At 38.1% G+C, this 18839-nt stretch overlaps 1 protein-coding gene across 18 annotated transcripts in view; it reads left to right on the top strand.

Moving 5' to 3' along the window:
- Positions 1-18839, top strand: part of IMMT (inner membrane mitochondrial protein) — a 44678-nt gene that overhangs the window by 6838 nt on the left and 19001 nt on the right. For 4 of the 18 annotated variants that reach the window (XR_011503894.1, XM_014852803.3, XM_070511804.1 and 1 more), the window contains exons 2-6: positions 8223-8296; positions 9044-9233; positions 14122-14233; positions 16552-16656; positions 17018-17113. Coding sequence is in view for 12 of the 18 variants with exons in the window: in XM_014852803.3 (XP_014708289.1) it covers positions 8223-8296; positions 9044-9233; positions 14122-14233; positions 16552-16656; positions 17018-17113 (577 nt within the window). In the remaining 6 variants the exon portion in view is untranslated. Of the gene's footprint in view, positions 1-8222; positions 8297-9043; positions 9234-14121; positions 14234-16518; positions 16657-17017; positions 17122-18839 lie in introns of those variants that run through there. The other 14 variants (XR_011503893.1, XM_014852802.3, XM_070511803.1 and 11 more) reach the window with 8 other exon arrangements.

Raw genomic sequence — 18839 nt, forward strand, 5'->3', positions numbered from 1 at the left:
CCAATCTAAGGAGAAAAACAAAAAGACAACCTAAATAAAAAATGGATAAAAGACCTGAATAGACATTTATGTAAAGAAGATACATAAATGGCCAACAAGCACATGAAAAGATGCTTAACATCTTTTATTTATTTATTTATTTATTTATTAAAGATTTTATTTTTTTCCTTTTTCTCCCCAAAGCCCCCGAGTACATAGTTGTATATTCTTCATTGTGGGTCCTTCTAGTTGTGGCATGTGGGATGCTACCTCAGCGTGGTTTGATGAGCAGTGCCATGTCTGCGCCCAGGATTCGAACCAACGAAACACTGGGCCACCTGCAGCGAAGCACGCAAACTTAACCACTTGGCCACGGGGCCAGCCCTGCTTAACATCTTTTGACATCAGGAAAGTGCAAATCAAAACCACAATGAAATGGCCACTTCATACCCACTAGGATGGCTATAATAAAAACAGAAAATAACAAATGTTGGTGAGCATGTGGAGAAACTGGAGCTGTCATACATTGCTGGTTGGAATGTAAATGGTGCAGAGTTAAACATAGAATTACGATATGACCCTGCAATTGCACCCAAAAGAATTGAAAACAGATGTTCAAACAAAAACTTGTACATGAATGTTCATAGCGCTATTCATAATAGCCAAAAGATGGAGATGACCCAAATGTCCAGCTGCTGTCTGGATAAACAAAATCTGTTATATACCTATGATGAAATATTTCATTCAGCCGTAAAAAGAAATGAAGTATGTGCTACATACACGATACGTATTACAACATGGGTGAACGTTGAAAACATGCCAAGTGAAAGAAGCCAGGCACAAGGCCACATACTGTATGATTCCATTTATACGAAATATCCAGAATAGGCAAATTTATAGAGCCAGAAAGTAGATAGTGCTTGCTAGGTGCTGGGGAGAGGGAAAAATGAAGAGACTACTTAGTTGATGCAGGAATTTCCTTTTGGAGTGATGAAAAAATGTTCTAGAACTAGATAGTGGTGATGGTTGTTGTACAGGATTGTGGAAGTACTAAATGCCACTGAACTGTACACTTTAAAATGGTGAATTTTATAAGTGAATTTTACCACACACCGAAAAAAAGCCACTTGTCACCAGGTATTTGCAGATATCCTGAAGGAGAGACAGAGCTAGAGTTAAAAAAAAATTTTAGGGGGCCAGCCTGGTGGCATAGCGGTTAAGTTTGCACGCTTTGCTCTGGTAGCCTGGGGTTTGCTGGTTCAGATCCCGGGTATGGACCTCCGCACCGCTTATCAGGCCGTGCTATGGCAGGCATCCCACATGTAAAACAGAGGAAGATGGGTACAGATGTTAGCTGAGGGCCCATCTTCCTCAGCAAAAAGATGAGGATTGGCGGCAGATGTTAGCTCAGGGCTAATCGTCCTCAAAGAAAAAAAAATATATAAAATAATATATTATTTAGTAAACTGTCATCCATTGTCCAATGATAGAACAGTTTGGGTTTTCAAAAGGATAATAATTGGAGGTGGTTGAAATCCATCAAAAGTGTTTAAATCCATGAATTCATAAAGATACTATTTTGGTTTGCTGTAACTACATAAGCCACCTTGAGCTTGGGGTAAAGTGTTTATTTATCTCTTCACTTAGTTCTAGGGGTTGCCTAGGCTCAGCTGGGCATTTTTTAGCTCAGCGTCCTTCATGAGGCTGCAACTGAGACCTTGGCTGGAACCCCTACATGTGGCATCTTTATGTGTCTGGGCTTCCTCACAGTTTGGCAGCTGGGTTCCAAGAGCAAGTGTGACAAGAGACAGAGTCAGGCAGAAGCTGTATCCCCTTTATGCCCCAGTCACAGAGCATCACTTTGACTGCCCTCTATTAAATTAGTAACAAAGGCCTGCCCGTGTTCAAGGAAGAGTACATAGGACTCACTTTGGAGGAGTGGCAAGATTCTGGAAGAGCATGTGTTAAGGAAATACTTTTGTAGTTGATTTTGGATAATACAGTCTGCCCTCTAGCCTCATATCCCTCCCACATGCAAATACATTTACAACATTCCTCAAAACCCTCCAAAACCTTATCCCATCACAGTATCAGTCTTAGACTAAAGGACCACGATCTTGTCATCTATATCAGATCCCTATGCAGGTAAGACATCTTTGATGTGGTCTCTAGGGTGCAGCTCCTTAAGCACTTTTCCTTTCAATCTAAAGACCTGAGACAAGTTATCTGTTCCCCATAAGTCCAACATACAATATAGTATGACAGGTACCCTGGACACTTGCATTCAAAAGGTCAGAAAACAAGAGAGAGACAGTCTTGTATAACAAATGTAAAATCCACACGGGCATGTGTTGCTAATTGCTTAGTTAGGACTTAGTCCTACTGCTTGGGAATGATTCTCCATAAGTCTTGGTTCTACCCTCTGGGCTCCAGGCTTCACCCCTTCAGTTATCCTTCCTTTTCAGGAAAATGTAGCCTGTTTACAGCTGAGTCGTTTTCTCAGGCTGCTTCCTGTCTGTAGAAGTTCAAGTCCAAAAGCCTCTATTAATTTTGTACCCTTTTTCTCTTTAAATCCAAACTGGCAAATTTTTCATCAATACAGTTCTCTTAACAACTTTGTGGGTTTCCTTTGGGTTATTGGGGTTTTCTCCATTAGACAAAAGCCACACCCACAAATCTTATCAAGATAAGCCCTTCTTGGGCAGCTGAATAGAAATGAGGATAGGATTAACCAATCAAATGAGGGCCTAGCTCTCATTAATGAGATAATCATGGAAGAGCCTCTAGTAACATGAATCTACCAAGGTACCTTTTTCAAAAAACTTAGAGGCTCCGGACCAACTAATGCTCAATGAAAAATACTATGAGATAGGAATTACACTGCCTCAGTATATTGTGTGCTGAGCGGGAGTTTCAGATGATTTCAGGGGGTATGAACATTGGGAACTTTATCTTTTAGTACTTAATGTCTTTATATGAGAAGAAAATCATCTTGACGAAGCCTGCTTCTAGGGGTACTATTAAGCTCTCTTGAGAAGTCAACTTAGAATATTTTTCAGAGGGATTTTAATCTGAGTAGTGCTGATTTCCTGTAAACTATATGTCTGTCAACCTTCATAAGAGATAGAAGGACGTTTGAACTTAGATCATAAAGTGTGTTTGGGAAAACCCTAGGTGATATCCTGAAGGACCTAACAAGGATAAAAGAGACAGTAGACGCCCCCTGTGTTTGGACACAACCTACAAGCCCCTTGCATTAATACTCTGGCTCTCAACACAATATTGAGAATAAATAAAACGTAACAAATTATTAAAAAAAAAAAAGAGCTAAGCCCTTCTCCGTTTTGAGCTCCCTGTGAGGTGGCTGTGGGTTAAAACCCTTAAGAGTCTCAGTAGCCCTGTTGTTTAACAAAAAGACTGTGAGAAGCATACTCTTAAGATCCTTACTGGATCTTTTGGATCCTTACCAGATACTCTTCTGCTCTTTTCTCTGTGTAAAGATGTTCTGTAAGGAGCACCTCCTTAGATCTTTCTGAGGTTTTAAAGGATCTTTGCTAACCAGAGAGGCTGCCAATGAGAAACAGTCTTATTTTTGAACCCACTAAGTCCTGGCCCCTTTATATTTCCTTTATATGTTGCTTGAAAGCTAAGCAGTTTTTTTGGTTGGTTGGTTTGTTTTTTAGAAACTTAACTCTATCCTTATTAAACTCGGCTGGAAGAAACCAGTTGGCACTTTTGAACATTATACTTGGAACCCTCTTTAGCTAAATCTGTCAGTTCCTTAGATATAACTGTAGCTATAGCTATAACTAATTTTCTGTTTTCCATGTCTCACCACAGGTGACAATTTGATAAACTTCTGCCACTACATAACAAATATCCCTTTTTCCTCCAGTGTCCAAAAACATTTTTTCAAACTGTCACCAACAGCCTCCGTGAAGACCATCAGGCTTCTGCTAACAGTCTCCTCAAGGCCCTTCCAACTTTCACCCCCACCTCGCGGTCCCAAAGTCATTACCATGTGCTTTATGTTTTGCAGCAGTATCCCATTTCTAGGTGCAAGCATCCGTTTGGTTACAGCTGTGTAACACATCACCCCAAACTTAGTGGTATTAACTAACAGAATCATTATTTATTATTTTACAATAATAAATAATTGTATAAGAATAAATAATATTAAATGTTATTTGTTATTTTAAAATGTTTACATATTTAGATATTTAATATTATATAGATAAAATATACAGATAAAATTATATATATTGCATATATATAAATAAGTATCTCTCAATTCTAAGGTTTCTGGGCTCTGTTAGGAGGTTCTTGAGGTCTCATGAGGTTGCAAGGTTCTGGGGAAGGTGGCAAGGTTCTAAAACACGTGGGATGGGAAATGTAACAATTTTTGGAAAATAAAATCTGCCACAATTAAGAAATGAAAATTTAAAAAGCCCGTAGTTGGTCATCTTCAGAGGATAACTATGTAAAAGGATGAAAAGAATCAACCAATTATCCTGCTTTTCCTATAGGAACTGTGTTATTGGGTAACCAAACTCTGGAGGAAGGGAAGCATCTCTTTGTAAAATATGTCAAATAATAAATGAAAAACAGTAGAATTAGAGACCACTTTTTGCAGCTTCCAATAAATTAATGGATCTAGACATTGTACATCAACACAATTGATAACATCACAAAAAGAAAGGCAACCAGACACTGTGTGCCTCCTGATGAAAGAACACACCACCACCTAAAGTCTTGCCAAAGAGAATAAACTTGAATCTGAACAAGTATCTGGTTCTAACTGCAGTTTGCAGGAAATACAGAGAACAGGAACATGTTAAATTGTACCTTGAACAAAATCCAGTCTGGAAAATTCTACAGGTCAAACAACCCAAATTCTTCAACAGATTAATTATTAGATAAAAAACCTATAGATTAAAAGATACATAGAAGCCATCAATTTTTTTTTTCTTTTAAATAGGCGAGACTAAACTATGGTGTCTAGGGATTCATACTTGGGTGATAAAAGCATAAAAAACTTAAATTTCCTGACTTTTAAAGTTCTGTTTAGAATAGTAAATGCAACAATAGAATATGAGAGTAGGCTAATGAGTAGTATACTTACATTTTTTAAAGATTTTATTTTATTTTATTTTCCTTCTTCTCCCCAAAGCCCCCCAGTACATAGTTGTATATTCTTCGTTGTGGGTCCTTCTAGCTGTGTCATGTGGGACGCCGCCTCAACGTGGTTTGATGAGCAGTGCCATGTCCGCGCCCAGGATTTGAACCAACGAAACACTGGGCCACTTGCAGCGGAGCGCGCGAACTTAACCACTCGGCCACGGGGCCAGCCCCTACTGAAATTTTTTAAAATCAAGAGCTGCTGTTTCAGATAGAAACCATATTAATTTGTGTCAGGATACAGTCATCATTTCTACTTTTTTTTTCCATATAGAATATAAAACTTTTTATTGCTACCATTTTTGGTCATAAAAGAGAAAACTTTTCACATTTTATCCCCTCTTAACTTAGGGTGCCTTTTACAGTTGGGGCATTTTGCAATTATTATTTAATTGAAAGCTCAGCTTTCAAAAAAAAATGGCAAGAACATCTAGAAAAATTCTGAAGAAGGGTAGTACTAGAAGAGGACACTCTCTACTCGATTGAAACCTAGTTCTAAGATGCAGTAGGACATTGAAACATTGTGGTATCAGTATGTGAATAGGTGGAACAGTGGAACAAAATAGGAAATCTAAATGCATTAAGGAATTGAGTACATTTTATTTTATTTATTTTTTTGAGGAAGATTAGCCCTGAGCTACCATCTGCCGCTAATCCTCCTCTTTTTGCTGAGGAAGCCTGGCCCTGAGCTAACGTCTGTGCCCATCTTCCTCTACTTTATGTGTGGGACACCTGCCACAGCATGGCATGCCAAGCGGTGCCATGTCTGCACCCGGGATCCGAACTGGTAAACCTCAGGACGCCGAAGCGGAATGTGCAAACTTAACTGCTGTGCCACCAGGCTGGCCCCCAGAATTGAGTATATTTTAAAGGTGGCATTTCTGGTCACTGGAAAAAATGAATTATTTGGTCTGTGATATAGGGACAACTGAATAGACGTTTGGAAAGAAATAAAGTTGAATACTTACTTTACACTTTACACTGGATTCAAAGATTTAAATGTAAAAAAATGAAACTGAGAAGAGAAGAAACCATGGAAGAATTATCTTAGAATTGGAGGGTGGCTTTCTAAGAATATAAGGCAACTGAGAAGCCATAAAAGCAAAGACTGACAATTTTGACTATGTAGAACTAATTTTCTGCATTGCATAAGCTACCATAAGCAAAGATAGAAAGCAGATCACAAACTGGATAAAAACACTTGCAATTAGCACACATGGCTAATTTCTATTCATATATAAAGAGCACTTAAAGAAAAGAGTATGAAAAAGATTAATCTTATTTAAAATTGGTTAAAGGATACCCTCTGATAGTTCATAGAAAAGGAAATAAAAATAGATCCTAAATATATTAAAAGATGCACCGTCATAATGAAAGAAATTGTGATTAAAACTTCACTGAAAGTATGTTGGAGAGGCTGTGGGAAAACATATTGTCTCCTATTACTAGAGGATAATTGGCTAATTTGGTAATATTTATCAACATTGCAAATTTTACTTTTAAGAGTACTTGTAAGAATGGACCCAAAATGATGTACTACCCAGAGTCAAATATCCATTATTGTATCTGCTGCTTGATAATCCAAATAGCTAATTATCCGCTGTTAACAGTGCCTTAACTTTTGACCTGAATACCTCCTTATATCTGTGGAGGTAAAAAATACAATCTTAAATAAAACACATCTTCATTGGTTTCCTAATATTTTCTCCCTAAGTCAGCAAAATGGAGTTGTTGACATATGAAAGTTGATCCAATTCTGTTTAAAATTTCCTACTACTTTCTTTACAGAATAGTAGGAAAGCACCCTTTTCTGTTAAATGTAGTTCAAAAATGTTGAGAGTTCTATACTTTAGGTAATAATTGAAATACTTTTTCAATACCAGTTATAGCTGCTTTACATGTTGTAAAACATCTAGTTTGTTGTTGGTTTTTTTACCCCAAATGTATTAACACATTAATTTGATATTTACCTCTAGGCTTTGTTGAATACAGTGTAAATTGCAAGTGTAATTCTAGAGAAATTTCATGTGCTGTCTGATCATGTGATATATTTTCTTAGAACTTAAGATAGTTTTGTGTTTTTCTGGTATTGTTTAGATGCAGTTTCATCAAGGAACCTAGAGAAAGCACTTTTTTCCCCTTGACTTGTCATTTGATTTTCTACTTGGTATGAAGAAAGGTTTTATTTATGGATGCAATAAGTTTGAAATTTCAGATTGATAGCTATGAATGACTTTAAGTTTATAAAAACCTTCCCCAAATAGTATTTAGTTGTGCATTTATTTGTTTTATTTAAGGAATTCACATTTTGTTAAGAAATGTTTGATTTTATGTGCTTTATTTTGATTAAAACAAATCACAAAGCATTGCCCTGATCATTTGCTTTTGTGTAAAGATAGATTAGTTATATGGAGATAAATATTTCTTTGAGCATTTACAACATTAGTTAAATTGTTTTTCTTAAAACTATTAGCTTTTAGGCTATGGTGCACTAGGATAAACTAAGAATGAATTTTTAGATTTAGATGAACGCCTCTAGGAATTGACCAGCTATGTATTTATCTTAGAGATGGTAAACTTAATTTTCTGGATAAACTAAGCTGAGGTTGGATCTTTTCCCTGAGTGGATTCGTATGTATCCTATAATGCAGTGTTGTTTGCCAGACTCTGTAGGTGACTTTTCAGATGTCTAAATTAAGTTTGCAAAGCAAAAATAGGTATTTTATACTATTGTTTTATTTTTTCTTGGCAATTAAGAAAGCATATGGCAAATCCTGATTGTATCCAAGAAATAATTAGCCTGCAAAACACTTCATAGTTTGATAATCCTTTTTTTTGAAATCTTAAAAATAGTAATTTTCTATGAGCCTTGGATTGCAGGAAGCGTCACTGTTTTTTAAAGCTCTATGAATATGTTTCATGATAAATTGATTTCTGAAAGTAAAATAAATTTTTGTTTAATGAACACATTTGTAATAAAAGTATTCCTTTTGAGTTCCCAGCCCTCAAAGCTTCCCAGATTCCTTTAACTGTGTTGGTTGTGATGTTTTCTCCTTCCTCTCTAGAGCTGTCTCTGCGGGAAGTTTGTCCTCCGTCCGTTGCGACCATGCCGCAGATACTCTACTTCAGGCAGTTCTGGGTATGTAGTACGTCTCCCCGTACACAGGCTTTTAACTGTATGCTAAGGGGTGTCTGTGTGTGTGTGTTTCTTTTCCTTGAATATGGCAATAGCTGCTTAAACTCTTTTTGTTAAGGGGCACAAACACTGGAGCTTTGCTAAAATATCTTTGGAGTATTATTTATTCATAGGTGAAAATTGGTTATGATGCTCCTTTGGTTCTTCTGTAATTGGATAGCATCCAAGCTAGATCCCCTCATGTGTGATCTTCCATTCTATGGGAAATGGATTTATATCCAGAACTTAGCACATTGTAACTTAAAAAGTATTTGCTAGTTCTATTTGATATTTGTATCATCTTATGTTTGTAAGGGATTTGATTTGTATTATTTGCAGAAATGTTTAATTAAGGGAGAGGAGCTTTGAAAATTAGTGATATTTGTTTTTTGGGTTCAAAGGAAATCTCGTGATTGTAAACTTGTTGAGTTTTAAGTGTTAAAGGGTAGATTGCTTTATTCCTCCTGTCCTAGATATTACTGTATTTAAAAAAAAATTAGTTGTCTATAAATAAATGTAGTTATTTTTTATTGCAGACATGTTAAATCAGGGAAGGGTGATGTGCAGCTATGGTGATAAACTTGGCTGCTGCGATCAGAATCGGCGGTAGAGAAGTAGAGGTTAGAGGCCTTTGAGACCCTACGTTGATCTAGGGGAGTAGGTTGAGGAGAGCCAAGGAATAAAAATGTGTTTCCTATTTCTTTCACTTAGGTTGTCTCCTGGCAAAATTGCTGGAGCTGGCCTTTTGTTTGTTGGTGGAGGTATTGGTGGCACTATCCTGTATGCCAAATGGGATTCCCATTTCCGGGAAAGTGTAGAGAAAACCATACCTTACTCAGACAGACTCTTTGAGATGGTTCTTGGTTCCCCACCTGATAGCGTTCCATTGCCAAAGAAGCCGGTAAGAGTTTTAAACTGTATTTCAATGTATCCTGTGGAATACTTTGAAAAGCAAGTTGTTTTCATCTTGACAATATCTTGTATGTATAATTCAGTAGAACTTGTCAGATATGTGTTTGTCATTTTTCTTTAAATTGAACTAATATTAATGTGTAGAGTTGGATTTTTGTCCCTTTGGAATTCCGTAAGTGCTCTCATTTCGTACACACCATGTAGAAACTAATTGCCATGACACGAGGGTAAATGGAAGAGGCAGCTTAGGCAGAGGTAACCCTGGCTGCCCTGTGGACTGAGGGGGTCTGTGCCAGCCTACATGTTACAGCTATCAAGCTCTGACTTAAAACACTAAGGACATAAGCATAGAATGGTTGTGACCCAGAACCCCAATTTTTTGTTTTGTTTTGTTTTTCTCCCCAAAGCCCCCCAGTACATAGTTGTATATTTTAGTTGTGGGTCCTTCTAGTTGTGGCATGTGGGATGCCACCTCAGCATGACCTGATGAGTGGCGCCATGTCCGCGCCCAGGATCCAAACTGGCAAAACCCTGGCCGCTGAAGCAGAGCGTGTGAACTTCACCACTTGGCCACGGGGCCAGCCCCCCCAGAACCCAAATTTTAAGAGTTAGTAACGGATCCTTTTAGACCACAAAACAGAGTCACAGAATTTTCTGGTACATACTGGTTTCTTGATGGGAATATCTTCCAGTATTCCTGGAACTTTGTGCATATTTCAGAGTTTCATCCTTTTTTTTGACCCCATTAGGCTTACAAATTTTTTAAAACATCTTTCTTCTTTCAAACTGCTGCTTGAAAAAAAAATTTACAAAAAAGAGCATGCATTTTTGCTGATTTGGTATTGGGTATTTCTTTATACTATGAGGCTGGATATGGCTGATTTGGTTTATTCTTAGAAACTAGGTGGACTTCTCTTCTCCAGTATCTAGCACGGTCTAGAGACCAATCCTGTAACAAAGTTAATATTTGGAAAAGCAAGTGTCCTCTGATTCCTCCTGCCTCCACCCCAGTCATGCTTTTTCAGAATGTTCTTGGTCTTCGACATCATTTATTCTTCCTTATGAACTTTAAAATGTCTAGGCTGACTGAGAGAGAATGGTGCAGCGTCACTAGTCAAGGAGCAGAATCCTATGCATTCATTCTAAAATCCTGAGTCTATTTTAAGCTCCATGACCCGGGAGAAACAGCTGGAAGCAATTCTAGCAGCATGGAGTCAGGCTGAACAGTTCAGAGTAGTATTCTTTTCTCACTTGAGATGACTTCAAGTGTCATTCTTTGTAGATGATTTTTTTTACCTCTCTTAATAACTTTGGCCTTTTCTCACTCCACTTCATCTACCCTGCTGAACATTTCCACTTGGATAACTTGACATGTCCATACTGCGCCATCTCAAAATTTACATTCTTCTGATTTGTTTTTTTGTATTAAAGATCGTGCCATGCTGTCAGGTAGTTAAGTTAGAATTCTTGGGTTCATCTTCATAGTTGCGCATATTTTATCAGCTATCATATGCTGTTTAATCTCTAATGTTTATTCTTTTTCTTGCATTACCACCATCCTTATCTCATTTCTGACCTTTATCGCTTTATATCCAAATTAGCTTCCAAACTAGACCTGTTCCTCCCCCACCGACCCGGCACAGCCTCTCCCATCTTCCTCCCAGTGCCCATCCACCAGATTTCTCCTCCTAATGTAATTGGGGCCATCCTCATATCAATATCAGAGAATCTTCTGAAATAAGTACTGTCACATTTTCATAATATTTTCATATCACTTATCAGGAACTTTTATACATTTTCTATTATTTAAAAGACAAGACCATGGAATGTACTAGGGAGACTTTAGAGATTGTCTCTTGTTCTGATTAAGGAAAGTGAAGCCAGGAGTGCTTAAATGTTAGCCTAGGAGCTGGCTCTTGGTTCCTTTATTCCTGTAGTCTGTGGTCTTTGCTGGTTGTTAGGTTGACTTTCAATACCCTTGGTAGTCTGGCTCTTATTTACCTCTCCAGCCTTATCTCTGAGTGATCCTGCACATAAGTCCTTAGTTTTGTGCCAGTTTCCCTTACAAATATGCATTGTGCTTTCCACTTCATTCATTTATTCAACAAATGTTGATCAAGTGATTATTTTGTCCCAGGTACTATTCCAACGGCCTTGATGAAAGCAGAGAACTAAAACAAAGATCCACCCCTTTTGCACAGCTTTTCCCATGGTGATCTTCTACTCAGAACGATCTCTTCTCTTTTGCCTACTCATTTTCTCTTCAAGGCCTGCATCCTTCACTACACAGACCAAAGTGAATTTTCTCACCTCTGAATTACAATAGCAGTTAGTGTTTTTATGTTTTAATTTGTACCACTTATTCAGCATTCTCTGCTGTTGTGCCTTGTTACCAACTTGTTGCTTTTAGTAACTATGCATTTTATTTCACGGTGACCATTTTAGTGCCAGCATGGTTATTTATACATAGACAGTAAATATTGAGAGAAGATAAACCCAAAATGTTTTTGATGGACATGGAATAAGACCTGCATGATTGGAGGCAAATGTTATGTTCCTACATGGGACTTAATATCATAAAAATGTTATTTCTCTCAAATATATGCATTTCTCTCAGATTTCTCTTAAATATTTATGTATTTGAGAGAAATAATATTTTTCTTTAAATTGAACTGATATTAATATGTAGAGTTGAATTTTTATCGTTTTGGAGTCTCATACACATACTCACAGATGTCTAATTAGAATTCTAATGGCTTTTTCAAAGAGGTAAAGAACCAGACAAGATGATTTTAAAGTTCATATGGAAGAATAAATAATGTACAAGACTAGCCAAGAACATTTTGAAAAAGTGTTGGGGTGGGGAGGGGTCAGAGGACACATGCTTTTCCAGTTACTGACTTTGTTATAATCCTACTTTTAATAAAACAATAAGGTTTTGACACAGTAATAGAAATTAGAGGAATAGAACAACTGAGACTGGATATAGGTCATATTTATACACAAACACACAGACACATTTATTGTGAGAGTGTCAGTTGTTAGAACCTTCTCTGAAAGTCATCTGTTAACATCTGTTAAAAATACACAACCCCTTTGACACAGCAATTCCTGTTCCGGCAAACTATCCTACAGACATCAGTTATATGGACAAGGATGTTTAACAAAAAACAAGAAACAACTTGAATGTCAATAAATAGGGGAGTAATTGACCAAATTATGGGATTTGCAACTACGTTAGGGTATGCAATTAAATTAGGATATTATGCAACTAAAAACAATTTCTTGACCTGAAAGAGAATGTCCATGATACATTGTTAAATGAAGAAAAGCAAGTTACATGGTAATTTGTGTTATATAAAATTACCTATTTTAGTTTGTTTAAAGAAATGAAAAACTGGGGCCGGCCTGGTGGCACAGTGGTTAAGTTCGCGCCCTCCACTTTGGTGGCCCGGGGTTCACCAGTTCAGATCTGGGGTGCAGACCTATGTACTGCTTGTCAAGCCATGCTGTGGCAGGCGTCCCAAGTATAAAATAGAGGGAGATGGGCATGAATGTTAGCTCAGGACCAGTCTTCCTCAGCAAGAAAAAAAAAAAAAGATTGGCAGTGGATGTTAGATCAGAGCTAATCTTCCTCAAAAAAAAGTAAAAAAAAAAAAAAAGAAAAGAAATGAAACACTGTATATGTATATACCTGAGCTTATGCTTGTGGGTAGAAGGCTAGATTTCAAGATGTTAGCAGTGGCTACCCGAGAGTGCTAGAAGGGAAAGGAGCAATAAAGAGGCAAATTAAAACCATTGATCTATCTTTATTATTTTGCTTGTTGTAGTGAGCATGTATTTCATGATTTAAAAAAATATTAAAGTTTTAATAAGAAAATGTATTTCTAGTTTGTGGTAGTGACGAAGTTCAGAGTCATTTCTATTATGTTTGAGTAGTCATCTTAGGGATATTTGGGTTCAACTGTCAAGTTCTGGCCAAAAATGGGGCAGCATGGGTGGTAAATGAAAATATTTCTGTTCCTCAGTAATTTTCTCTGGCCCATCATCTGGCAGTCCTCTTAATGAACCGTGCCTTAAACTTAAGGCATGTAGTGGTTGAGAAAGAGAAAAGCAGGTGTTACTCACAACTGGATCATATGTCTTAGTGTGCAGTTGCATGAATCCTGGAGATTAAAGAAACAAAAAATGAATTTTCATGTTTACTCAGAGCCTTTAAAAATAATTTATTTCTAACTGAATCATATACAGAAGACACCATAATTTGATTTAGAAAGCAAATGGAAATAGCCTTCTCAATGTTGTGTATGTAAAAGGAATGCCGTTTAGGGGGAAGATCAACATCATGTACTTTATTAGTTACCCTAATAGAAATCTTTTAACAATTAAAATATGGGCTAGTCGTTTGGAATGAAATTTTTGGATTGCATTTTTCTAATATGATGGCTTCTCTTACTATGGTTAATACAATACATTATGTTGTGAGGTGTTGATAACTTTATATTAAAAGCCTGCAATGGGGCTGGCTCCGTGGCTGAATTGTTGAGTTTGTGCACTCCACTTTGGCCGCCTGGGCTTTCACTGGTTCGGATTCTGGGCGCCAACATGGCACCGCTCGTCAGGCCACACTGAGGCAGCATCCCACATAGCACAACCAGAAGGACCCACAACTAGAGTATACAACTATGTACTGGGGGGCTTTGGGGAGAAGAAGAAGAAAGAAAAAAGATTGGCGACAGATGTTAGCTCAGATGCCAATCTTAAAAAAAAAATAAAAGCCTGGAAATAATACAGTTGAAATAATACAAGTTACTGTATACAACGTCTTTTTAAAAACGGTATTATATCTGAAATGTGAAATGTTTTTTATTTCCAAGATTCAGTCTGCTCCACTAAAAATCTCTAGTGTGTCAGAAGTAATGAAAGAATCTAAACAGCCTGCCTCACAACTCCAAAAACAAAAGGGAGACACTCCAGCTTCAGCAACAGGTACCTCTGTTTGGAATCATTCTTTTAAAATTATAGCTAAATGAACTGTTTTAAAGTCTTTGTACCCGTGCTCAAGAGGAGGGCCCCTCCCCATGAAGGACTCCCTGGTCCCTGGCTCTCAGCCTGGGGCAGGAGTGTTCTCATCTATTCTTTTGGCTCTCTTTTTAGGGGTAGGGTTATGACTTCTAACTGTTTCTCCTCTTTAGATGTTAAGATTTATTCTCTTTTTCCATCTCTTTTTTCTACCTCTTCACCAATTCTTTCTCCTCTCTTCTTTCTTAGTGATGAAAGTGTCTTGATCTGCATGATTTATCAATAATCCCACACTAATTTACGGCACTTACCTAACTCTAACCTGTTCAGTATACATTTAAACCTCTGAAGTTTCTCCTTAGTCACTTCTGTCTTTGATTAAATCGCTTGACTTTCATTCAACAAATATTCATTGATTGTCTACTATGTGCCAAGCTTTCTTCTATGCACTGAGGCTACAGCAATGAGCAAAACAGTAAAAACAAACACAACTTGGAATAATTCCTTAGTGGGATGAGGGCAGGGAATCATATATAAATAGACAAAGTAAAATGTATAGGATGTCAGACAGTGGTAAGTGTGGGAGGGAATATTGCAATTTTAAATGGAGTAGGTAAGGAAAGTCTCACTTGGAAGGTGTCCTCTTTTTTTTTTTCTTTTGAGGAAGATTAGCCCTGAGCTAACATCTGCCACCAATCCTCCTCTTTTTGCTGAGGAAGACTGGCCCTGAGCTATCCGTGCCCATCTTCCTCTCCTTTATATGTGGGATGCTGGCCACAGCATGGCTTGACAAGTGGTGCATAGGTCCATACCTGGGATCCGAACCGGTGAACCCCAGGCCGAGGAAGTGAAACGTGTGAACTTAACTGCTGTGCCACTGGGCCGGCCCCTTGGAAGGTGTCTTTTGAGTAAAGACTAGAAAGAGATGAGGCAATGAGTCAGGTCAAAGGCTGTTGAGGAGAAGCATCCCTGGCAGAGGGATTATTAGCTAGTGCAAAGGCTTGGCATATTCTAGCAAGGAGCAGAGGAAGCTGGAGTGGAGTGAGAGGAGAACAGTAGCAAATGAGGTCAGAGAGGGAGCAGAAAGCCTGTTGTGGCAGCCCTTGGAGGCCATCATAAGAATTGTGCTTTCCATTCGGAGTGGGATGGGAGGGTTCTGAGCCAGAGGATTGACATCTGACTTCTGTTTTCATAAGATCACTGGCTCTTGTGGAGAATAGAGAGAGACCAAGGGCAGAGCAGGGAGACCAGTGAATAGGCTTTGTGATAATCCAGCTTTCTCTCGTAAATGGGACCTACAGTTTATTTAGAATTTCTCTGTTTTGTTGCTTTTTTTCTCTGTTCCACCTCTAGGCTTTATTTTATTTGCCATCAACACTTTTATTTATAATTTACAAGCTCTTGATTTTTTTCAACCTTTCTTTCTTTAAAAATATGTCTGTGAAATAATTTGTTTTAACTGAGTTCTGTTCTTTACTAATTCACCATCTTCACTGAACTTTTCTTCTTTGTGTTTAAAACTGTCATCCTGTTCTAGCTCACATCTCCTCTTTCATCTCTACCACTCTTCAAAGCAATTAAAAAATATTTTCTAGTTACTTTCTTTTGTCTACCTTCTTCATTACAGGCTCTTTTTTCTTTGTTGTTATTTTTCCATGTATGTATCTCTTAGGTCCACTTCTCATATATTAAGATTTAGTACCATTTAGTACTGTTACTAGAAGCTTTGCCTGAGCATAGTGATGGTTAAAATGCAGGCAGATGCCGACAAGACTCCTTTCTCGTGTGCTTTCCCAGCCCTTGTCCATCTTGTGTGGGTTTGTGTATGTGGTGGACAGTGCCCCTATCTATTTGTGTTTTTGAGTAGTGGCAGCTCATGCGTTTTATCTTTTTTTTTTTTGAGGAAGATTAGCCCTGAGCTGACTACTACCAGTCCTCCTCTTTTTTGCTGAGGAAGCCTGGCCCAGAGCTAACATCCGTGCCCATCTTCCTCTACTTTACAAGTGGGACGCCTACCACAGCATGGTGTGCCAAGTAGTGCCATGTCCGCACCTGGGATCCAAACCGGCAAACCCCAGGCTGCCAAGAAGCGGAACGTGCGCACTTAACTGCTGCGCCACTGGGCCGGCCCCCATGCGTTTTATCATTAAGGAGTGAGGTGTGAAGTGGGTGATAGTAGTAGTGGTAGATTCCTGTGTGTTTCTCGGTTAACCCAGGAATCTATAAATACCACGAGTAACGTATATTTATAGCACCTACAGAGGCAGCTCAAGTTATTTCTGCAGCAGGTGATACACTGTCCGTCCCAGCCCCTGCGGTTCAGCATGAGGAATCTGTAAAAACTGATCACCCTGAAATTGGTGGTGGAAAACCCAAGACTGCAACTTCAGGTAGTTTAATTATTTATATTTGTGGTTTTGTAAAGGACATGCTCATCAGAACGATTTAATGCTAGGCAGCCCCTAGACGCTGTGTAAGCACACAATCATACTCGTTCTAAGTCTACAGACTTGCTTAGCGAATTGTTAAAATTGCAAAGTCTGAACAAATCTTTGAAAACAAGGGATTTAAGATCTGATCCCTTATTTCTACATGTTGGAATCATTGAGTGATGATGTAGTTTTAGAATCTTTTTCATGAAAAGATTGTTGATATAGCTGGCAAATACAAGTGATGGTGTTTTTATATCCCCGTTAGCTGTTGAAATTCTGTGCTGAAATTTGATTTCCTCTTATTTACTTTTGCTGCAAGAGGAAGCATCCTCAACCTCTGTACGAGAGCGACCACCCGAAGAAGTTGCAGCTCGCCTTGCACAACAGGAAAAGCAAGAACAAGTTAAGCTTAAGTGTATGTGAACCAGACGGCCTCTTAAGTACTTTGGGTCATCTCTGTCGGGTGCTCTCTTCTTCAGCCATCAGCACAGTTTCACTTCTATCAGCTAATTGTGTTTTTTTGTTTCTTTAGTGGCATTGTTCTATTCACCACGTTTATTTCATCATTTATGTTCTTTCTATCTAAACTTTTCTTGTCCAGGCGACAACGGTGGTTCTTAGTGTACAGTTGGTGAAAATTCCAAAAAATACGTGTGCTTTCTTCATTTGGTTTTATTATGGTTAGTGCTGAAGATTCTTTATACTCTGGGGAACAGAAATTGTGTTTTGGCAACTTGCCTAAGTCTTAATTGTTAAACTCACACATTTATTTGTGCAGGTCAGAATGGCTCACACTCTGGTTTATTACCCAGCCTCTGGGCTCCCGCTCTGGTAGCCCCCTTATGTGATCTTGGGAGACAGAATGTTCACACATTGCTCGTTTCCAGCAAACTAAAGCATATTCTTTTTTAAGTTTCAATTTTGTGTTAAGTTTTTTGATGGTTTAAAAAAGGTATTAGATATCTAAATATGTATTTTCGTGTCTTAAGACACATGGAACATAATGTGTTGTACTGTACTGCAATATATTGATGTTTCTGGAGGTAGTGGGTATGTAGTGTCTTGCTAGATTGAGGGATGTGTGTTTTAAATTTTTTCTTTTTTAAAGATTTTATTTTTTTCCTTTTTCTCCCCAAAGCCCCCCGGTACACAGCTGTATATTCTTCGTTGTGGGTCCTTCTAGTTGTGGCATGTGGGACGCTGCCTCAGCGTGGTCTGATGAGCAGTGCCATGTCCGCGCCCAGGATTCGAACCAACGAAACACTGGGCCACTGCAGTGGAGCACGTGAACTTAACCACTCGGCCACGGGGCCAGTCCCATGTGTTTTAAATTTTTATGGCAGTTGTTTATGGGGTTTTTTTTGTCACTTGCCATCACTAATTTCTGTTTGCCTTTCTTCCTTGAGTGGTTCCTGTTTCCTTCCTGATGTGTTGGTTCTACTCTCCTTTGAGGAGGCATGTTTGTTAGAATTGTGTAAATAGTCGAAGGGACAGAAAGAGGGCATTAGTTTGACTTTGGATTTTGTTGTTTTTGTTTTTTTTTTCATTCCTCTGAGTTGGTAACAATGTTACTAATGGTTGAGAATGTTGATTTCTAAATAAATGAAATATTTCTATACTTTTTTTCCCACTTCTTAATTTTTCCTGAATTCTCTTACTACTTCAAATCAAGGTCACTTTTTCTTTTATTCATATTTTTTCTTTTCACTTTTCTCCTTTTAGCATATGGACACCTTGAAGTAAGTTGTAAATTCAAGATGGTGATGTCTGATGTTTCTTCATGCTCCTTTTTCTTTGTCCATTTTTTCTTAGCTTTCATTTTGGGCAAAGTGAGAATTTTCAGCATTTTGTCTCTCATGTCTTAGTTTTATCCCAAACTTTACTTGAAAAATGTGTGTGTGTGTAATTTTTATCTAGAATCAAAGCACAAGAAAAAAAAAGGGGGGGGTACTATATCAAACTAAAAAACTTCTGTACAGCAAAAGAAACAATCAACAAAATGAAAAGGCAACCCATGGAACAGAAAAAAATATTTGCAAACCATGTTTATGATAAGGGGTTAATATCCAAATACTATGTACCGGTGGCCCAGTCTCCTGGGGTCTGTGGGCTTCTGTGCAGTGGTTTATTGTTATTTGCGC

Source organism: Equus asinus, chromosome 6, assembly GCF_041296235.1.
Source record: "Equus asinus isolate D_3611 breed Donkey chromosome 6, EquAss-T2T_v2, whole genome shotgun sequence".
In the NCBI taxonomy this organism is placed as follows: domain Eukaryota; kingdom Metazoa; phylum Chordata; class Mammalia; order Perissodactyla; family Equidae; genus Equus; species Equus asinus.